This window comes from Sminthopsis crassicaudata, chromosome 1 (assembly GCF_048593235.1).
Source record: "Sminthopsis crassicaudata isolate SCR6 chromosome 1, ASM4859323v1, whole genome shotgun sequence".
In the NCBI taxonomy this organism is placed as follows: domain Eukaryota; kingdom Metazoa; phylum Chordata; class Mammalia; order Dasyuromorphia; family Dasyuridae; genus Sminthopsis; species Sminthopsis crassicaudata.
The window spans coordinates 4,944,638-4,952,980 of NC_133617.1; the positions used below are offsets into that span (position 1 = coordinate 4,944,638).

The 8,343-nt window shown below is 46.7% G+C and overlaps 1 protein-coding gene across 1 annotated transcript; it reads left to right on the top strand.

The window, feature by feature from the left end:
• The first annotated feature begins 1,281 nt into the window (after positions 1-1,281).
• LOC141551631 (transcription elongation factor A protein 1-like) lies at positions 1,282-2,041 on the top strand. Its single transcript, XM_074283447.1, has 2 exons — positions 1,282-1,526; positions 1,561-2,041. The coding sequence occupies exons 1-2, from the start codon at positions 1,282-1,284 to the stop codon at positions 2,039-2,041; spliced, it is 726 nt and encodes a 241-aa protein (XP_074139548.1).
• The last annotated feature ends 6,302 nt before the right edge of the window (positions 2,042-8,343 follow it).

An 8,343-nucleotide genomic window follows, 5' to 3' on the forward strand; every position in this document is an offset into this window, starting at 1 on the left:
GCTGAGAAGGTGGTGCTTAGTGTTCCCAGATTTCCTCTGTTCTTTCCTCCCTCCCTCTCAGGGTCTCTCTCTGCCTCTCTTGGTGGCTCTCTTTGTCTCTCTTTCTGTCTCTGTTTAAGCGGAGGACTGTGTGTCTAGTTTCCCAAAACAGGAGCCTATTCAAGGCCACAGGAAAAGTGGCTGGGAAGGATATAGGACACAAGATGATTGGAATGGGCCAGAACTCTGGAGAAGTGTACTTGAAACAAAGATTCTTCCAAAAGGAGTTAACATGCAGAACAAGATGGGTATCTAGTTTAGCATGGTGATAAATAGTTCTCTGGTTCAGTATGATTGAATTAATCTTATGACATATAATGGTTTCCTGGTGATATGATAGGCTTATACTGAGTATGATGAATGGATTAAATTGTAATAGAGTATTTAAGAGGTCAGACAATGCAGTGGCCTCTCAGTCAGAGAGGTCACAGAACAACTGCCTCTCAGTCTCCTTGTATCATCCTGTCACAAGAGATGTATTCCAGCAGCCACTGTCAGGTGACTCCAGTGTATTCCAACAAATGATGACTTGTGATTTATTTATTTTCCATGATTAGCAAGGTATGCATAAATGACTGACAGATTCACGAGCAACTATCCTTTCTTGATACCATGTTAGCCCATAAATTCAAAAGAATAATAAAATGAAAGAAATGTTTTGGGGCTACTTCCAAATCAGGATTCATCTATGTTGACTTTCCTTTTGCCCTTTAACTGATCCCAATCAAATCCCATAATACCCACAAAACCCTTCCATTGTTTATCAAAATTGAGGGAAACTCCTGATGCCCTCTACCCTTTACCTCACAGTCTAGTGGGCCTTTCCAGAGAGAAGACATCACCAGTATGGTTGATTCTAGAGAAAGACATGCAGGCTGGGGGCAGCAATCTCAGTCCCTTTCCAGGAAAGGAAGCAAGAAGACAGTACCTTCAAGTATACTTCTCCAAAGTCCAGCCCACTCCATCCGCTGTCTTTGCTTGGGAGGAGCAGTCCCCCGCGCCTGAGAGGAGCAGTCCCCAAGCCCGGTCTTTATTTGTGGCTGAGAGGGCCCTGGGCCTTGGTTCTCGGTGGGTTTCTCTTCTTGACTGCTGCACCTCTCCCACGCTTTCTCTTCTGACATCACCCTCTTGCTCCCGCTTGTCCCGTGTCCCATCCCCTCGAGGTGTGGGCGAGAGTGGGGTTGGAAAAGCACCCGAGCCATGGAGGTGGAGATCCTTCCCATAGCCAAGAAGATAGATAAGATGGTGCAAAACAAGAACGCGGCCGGGGCACTGGATTTACTAAAGGAACTTCAAGACGTTCCCATGACTCTGGAATTATTGAGGTCCACAAAAATTGGAATATCGGTAAATACTGTGCGCAAGCAGAGCACAGATGAAGAAGTCACATCATTAGCCAAGTCTCTCGTCACACGCTGGAAGAAGTCTGTCTCTGGGCCCTCCAAGACTGAAGCAAGCAAAAAAGGGACCTGCTCACTCTTCCCAATGCAGGCCTGAGGCAAAACGAGAAAGGAGCTGCAGGAGCAAAGCAAAGGAAGAGACAAAGGCTTCTGATTCCTTCATTAAAGCTTTCCCCCGGGCACCAAGCACTTCAGATTCGGTTCCAATCAAGTGCCGAGAGTTGCTTGCTGCAGCCCTCAGAACTGGAGGTGACTACTTCGCTATTGGCGCCGATGTTGAAGAACTGGGCGCTCAGATTGAGGAAGCTGTATATCAGGAGTTACGGAACAGGGACATGAAGTATCAAAACAGGCTACGAAGGAGAACAGCAAATCTCAAGGACGCAAAGAAGCCAAACTTAAGGAAAAACGTACTGTGTGGGAACATACCTCCAGATTCCTTTGCTAGAATGACTGCAGTCGAAATGGCTAGTGAGGAACTTAAAGAGATACGCAGAAACCTGACCAAAGAAGCTATTAGAACACATCAAATGGCCCGGACGGGTGGGACCCAAACGGACCTATTTCCATGTGGCAAATGTAACAAGAAGAACGGTACCTAGACCCAGTTTCACACCCTAAGTCCTTATGAACCTATGACAACATATGTTTTCTGTAACGAATGTGAAAATAGATGGAAGTTGGTTTAGAAGAAGAAATTCGCCAGATACCTGGACACTTACAAAGGAAGATTTTGAATTAGCTTTAAAAACTAAGTCAAGAATCTAGTTTCCCTGCAAATGAGATTTTGTAAAGCATAAAAAAATCCTCGGGGTTAGTTATAGTTTTTGTTTTTGTATTCTCTTGAAAACATTCTTAGAGAGTCAGTGTTAGGTCAGATAGTGTATGGTGTATGGTGTATGTTTAAAACTTTTTTTTCCCCATTTTGATAACGAAGTCAACATTAAAGTTTTATCAATTTCAACTATTGGTAACTTATTTCTTTTTCTTCCAAATGGGAAATGAACTTTAACTTTTTTTTTTTTTCAATCTGAAACGTACACAAAAACTCTGTTCATGTGAAAGTGGAATTTGCATTTGTTTCTGTACTGACATGTTCCTACTTTATTAAAGGAGAAGAAAGATTAGTGTAATTTTGGGATTGCCAAATGTAGTGTGGTAAAGAAATCATATTTGGACAGCTGATCTAGTTTGTAGATACCATTTTCAACGAGTCTTTCTCTTTGCTCATAAGGACTGTTAATAAGCCTTAGTGATTAGATATCCTTTTGCATCTGTGACTAGCTGTGACCAATTGCAATTCTTGTACTTCTCAACTCTAAATTACTGCTCTTAATAGATCTTCCATGGGGGAAATTGATTTTAAATAAATTGTTGTTAAAAAATTTAAATTTAAACTTCAAAAAATCCTTAATCTTGTTTTCTGTGTGATTTTTGGGCAAGTCAATTAATTTCTCACAGCTACAATTTTTTGAACAGTGAAAGGAAGAATAATAACGGCACTTACCTCCCAACATACTTCTAAAGGTCAAATGCTGTATTTTAAAGCTCTTAGAACACGTATAGCACATAGTCACCGCAAAATAAAAGTATGGTTTCTTCCCTTTATCTTGTTTGATTTTGGACATGTTTCCTTTATAAAAAGGGGTACAAGTTGTCACAGACTCTTATCTGTGGGAATCTGTAGAGCTCCAGTAGTGTCCCTATCTGGACAGAAAGAGCAGACATGGCTCCTCCAATAATAGCTATTGCCTCTCACAGCTCAAATTTGTAGTGGAGGTCAGGCCCTGACCTGACAGCCACTGCAGGGAGCTCTCCAATGTCCTGGAATCCTTATAGTAGGTGTTGTAGATGTGAAACAACTGGGTAATGTTAGGGAACAGCCGAGGGTCTCTGTAGATCTACTCCACACCAAACAACAGGGCCAGAACCTGCAGATAATCTTTGTACAGCCACCTGCAGGAGTGGGGAGCAGATCAGAAGCTAGCAACAAGTTCCATAGAACTCATGAACTTCAAAGAGACTCATTCTAAGATTAGATTATAGGGTCCAGAGCTCAGGCAGCCTGATATATATCACAAACACCTCCTTTTTACATCAATTACCCCCTTCATTATTAACCCTCTTGAAAGTTTGAGTGTAGATAAGTGGTGGGGGAATTCTTGGCAATGTCTCTGGCAGGTACTAAGCACATAACAAATGCTTATTGACTGACTGATCGCCTGGGAGATCTGAGGAACTGACCCAGAAATCAGCATGAGTAACAAGGAAACTTTCTTAAAGAGCTCAATTAGAATTTCAGCACAATGGGGCCCATTTTTAGGAAACAGCCTTCTGTTTCCGTTCAAGGAAACTGTTTAGAGAGCATTGACAAGGTTATGAAAAGCTTGTGATTTTAGGAGATCACTGAACTTTTAAAAACTGTGCAGGTCATATGTCCTTGTTTTTCTCTGGAAAAAGAATTGGATCTAAAAGAATGGGAATTAGTAGGGAGAGGAATTAAGTGAATACTACAATTCCAAACCAAACTTAATTTCCAAAGATACACTTCATATCTACAATTTCATCCAAGTGCTTTAGTAATGTTAGATGAAAGAAAAAGAAGATGAGACTATTGTAGGATTTTAAAACTTGCAGGAATTTATTGGCTTTCTGGCACATGAACTAATGGACAATGGGCTTATGGACATGTATAAATTCTCAATTTATGATTATTTCATCATGTTATTTGTTACATCACTTCTAGCATGAGTCATAATACTATGCCTTCATGTAATTTCTGTAATTATAGGTAATACCTCCCATATTGATGGATTTAGGTTTCAAAGTCATGACCATCCTATGTTCTAAATCAAAAGAAAAGGGGAGATGTTAGGTCCTTAGTAGGTGCTAAGTCGGTCCTTAACAATTCTCTAGCTCAGGGTTCACATCTTTAGTTCACACCTTGAAAAGGAGTTTACACCTTTAGACTTGTGAAAAGGAGTTTAGCCCTTTAAAAGGAGCAAGCTCATTGGTTGTAGGAGTTCCCACAGTCCCCTGGGAGTACCCACAATCCCATTCTCTGGGAGGATAAAAGGAGAAGGCAGTTGGTAAGGAAGCAATCTGGAGTGGGTTATGGACAAGACTCCCCAGGAGAACTTCAGGGAAGCTGGAGGAGATTCAGAGCCAGGATTGAGGAAGAAGAGGATTCCAGATTCAACCTCTGCTCTGGCTGGAGGCTCCAGAAGAAGCCTGCTCGGGGAGAAAAGGATTTCAAGAAAAGAAACCTCCTCCCAGAGAAGGATTTTAATTGACGGACAAGAGAACACTACAGACCGGCCCTAAGGAGGACGTGGCCAGTCCAGCAGCGATGCTCACTCCCGCAGCCCCTCTAGGCCCTCAGGCGGCCATGCCCTTGGCCAAGAAGGCCCCAGGCCCCAGTGCCGCCGGGCAGGACCGCCCCTCCCGGGGGCCCCACAGGGAAGGCGTCGGAGCTGAGAACCAGCCCCCGATGGGCTGTGCTCCTGACGCCCCGCAGGGCGCGGATCCCGGCCCTTCTCCTGTCTGGGCCCATCCCTCCTCGCCGAAGCAGCCCTCGGCGGCGGGGCACCAGCAGCCTCCCCTGGAGAACTGCGGCGCCGCTTGCTCCGGAACGCTCCAGGTCGTCCTCTGCAACCATTCCCTGTGGCTCACGTTCCATCGGCAGCAGAACGAAATGCGCCTCAGCAGGCCGGGCCGGGCCATGTTCCCCTTCCTGGCTTACCACATCCGGGGCATGGACCCCCGGGCCCGCTACCGCGTCTTTGTGGACATGGTGCGCGTCGACCAGCATCACTGGCGCTATGAGGAGGCCGGGTGGGCTCCGGGTGGAGTCGAAGAGAGCCACGTTCCCGGGAACCAGGTGTATGCTCACCCAGACTCTCCCAACACGGGCGCGCACTGGATGGGGCGCGAGATCGCCTTTAAAATGCTCAAGCTCAGCAACGAGGAGCCCGCTGGCCGGAGCGCGCCGCGCGCCCTCCGGCTCCGGTCTCAGCACCGGTACCGGCCCCGGCTCCACGTGGAAGAAGTCGCCTGTGGAGACCAGGAAGCGCCGGGCGCCCCCTCCCAGAGCCACGTCTTCAGCTTCCCCGAGACCGAGTTCATTGCCGTGACTGCTTATCGCAACCGGGAGCTCATCCGCCTCAAAATCGAGCACAATCCCTATGCCAGGGCCTTCCGCACAGACGCGCCCTCGGCAGGAGCCTTGAGCGCCGGGCAGCCGCCGGGACCAGCCGCCGCCGCCCCCTCCTCAGAGGCGGCTCCGGACCCCGCCGGCCAACGGCCAGTGCCCCAAGAGCGCCAGGCCCGGGACCGGGAAATCTGGCCTCGCGGCACCCTGACGGACTCGCAAGCTGCAGCCCCGGGGGAAAGGGCCCCCAAGAAGAGGCGTCTGTCTCCTGGGCCTGCAGGCTGCCCCGCCATGTCCTCAGCGAGGTCCCAGCGAGCAGCCCAGGCCCAGCGGCCGCCAGCTCCAGAAGCCAGCGCCAAAGCCTCCCCAGCAGCAGCTGCTGAGCGCCCTGGCGGCCTGCTGGGAACAGAAGAGGCCGCTGTGCAGGGGGGGAACAGCGCGATCCCCGCGGCCTGCTGGGCCATGCAGCAGCCCCAGCAGCCCCTGCACTGGGGCTTGGACTGCACTCCCAGCAGCCTGCAGACCTCCACTGCTCCACTTGCCGCGTCTTATGGCTTCGGTCTAGAGGGTCTGCTCGACCTCCTGCAGGAGCCCACATTGCCGGCAGAACCCTCCCAGGACAGCGGTGGGGACAGCCGCCCATCTCTACCTCTGCACCCTGTCCCTGGAGCCCACGGAGAGCCAAGTGTTGAAGAGCAAATCTGGCTCCTTCTGAGGCAAATAGAGCTGGAAGAGGCAGCCCTGGCTGAGGGAGCTCCCAAGAGGAGCCGTTTATCTCCTGCTCCTGCAGGCAGCCAGGCAACGGGTTCAGGGAGGTCCGATGGAGAAGCCCAGGACCCGCTTCTTACAGCTGCAGTGTGCAGCCCCTCCACCTTCTCACAAGCAGCTTCTGAGGGCCCTGGCCACCTGCTGGGTGTGCAAGAGGCTCCTATCCTGGAAAACAGGAGCGGGATCCCTGTCCTCTGGAGTGCCCCCCAGCAGCCCCAGCCATCCTTGCATTCTTTCTTTTACTCCCCTCCCAGCAGCAGCCACAGCAGGAGTCTGCCAAGCTTGGAAGATGTGGCCATGGGGCCCCCCACTTCTCCACTTGCCATGCCTCATGAGCCCAGTCCCGAGGAGGCTCTCTTCTCTCTACTGGAGGCATCCTGCTGCCTCTCAGAAAACTCCCAGGGGACCAGGAGCGACTGTCTCCCCTCTGGTCCCTCCCAGCCAATGCATCCTGCCCCTGGAGCCCAAGAAGCCCAACGTCTCCAACAGGAAATCTGGACGTCTCTCACAGAGACAGTCTCGGAAGATTCGCCCCAGGATCCAAGAATTTTGGAGAAGACACCTTTGTCTCCCAAGAATGACAGTGGCCAGGACCCCTCTTTCCTCATCCCAGACTTTTCCTGGGATTCCCTCTTCTTGGAATGAGCAGCCCCTTGGAGACCTAGAACATTGAGAAGCTCACAGAAGCACATACAGACACATGCTGCCATGCAGCCATGCTCAGATGCACACCCACTCACACCCACCTACTCACAGACACAAGGAGACACTCACACATGTCAAGGGCAGCCAGCAAAGAAGCATTCCTTTGGACTCCAACTGCAGGGGATGAGGGAGAGTGAGGAGGGCTTACCCAGTGCAATGGACAGTAGAGCAGATGGGCAAGTTCGGACTCAATCCGCCTTGGCTAATGATGTTCTGCTCTGAGGAGAGGACCATCTAGGGGAAAAAGAATCTCTTTTCTCTTATTGGTCCTGCCTGTCAATGTTATGCTTTGGCCTGGTGGATAGGAGGCACACAATGCCTCTATGCACAGACAATTTTGCCACACGAACCCTTGCAAAACCTTGTGTTTCAATTTCTTCCCTTTCCCCTCACTCCCTCCACATATGACCAGTTAAGCAATATATATGAAACATATTGTGAAATGGATGTTAAATCCAAGATATGCACACATATGCATTAAATCATCTCACTGCCCAAAAGAAATCAAATCAAAACCAACCAAACTGAGAAAGAAAATAAAATGCCACCATGCAACCACAAAAAGAAAGAAAATGCTATGCTGTGATCCACGATCATTTCTTACAGAATGACAATATCATATAATAATAGGATATAACATATATTATATGATATTTAACAATAATTTTATATAACATAATATATAATCTATCATAGAATTTCTTATACAATGATGATATTACATTTAATAAAATAGAATAATAGAATACAAAATAATGTCATGTAATATAATGTAACATAATATAACATAACTTATAACTTAACAGTATAATACAATATATTGCAATATAATATAACATGTCATAGGATGATAGGAAAATAAAATGCTAGCATGCAACCAGAAAAAGAATGAAAATGCTATGCTGTGATCCACGATCATTTCTTACAGAATGGCAATATATCATATAATAATATAATATAACATATAATATTATATAACAATATAATTTTATATAACATAATATATCATATATCATATAATTTCTTATACAATGATGAAATAACATATAATAAAATAGAATAATAGAATATAAAATGACACAAAATAATGTAATGTAATGTTACCTAATATAACATAACATATAACATAGCAATATAATATAATATAATATGTCATAGGATGATAATATATCACATTCCTTTTTCCTACCTCAGATACCTCAATATATATTAAACAAAATTAACTGAAGAGATATATACTATCTTTTCATCGGGAGATTTTTCAAAATCCTAATTCAGGAA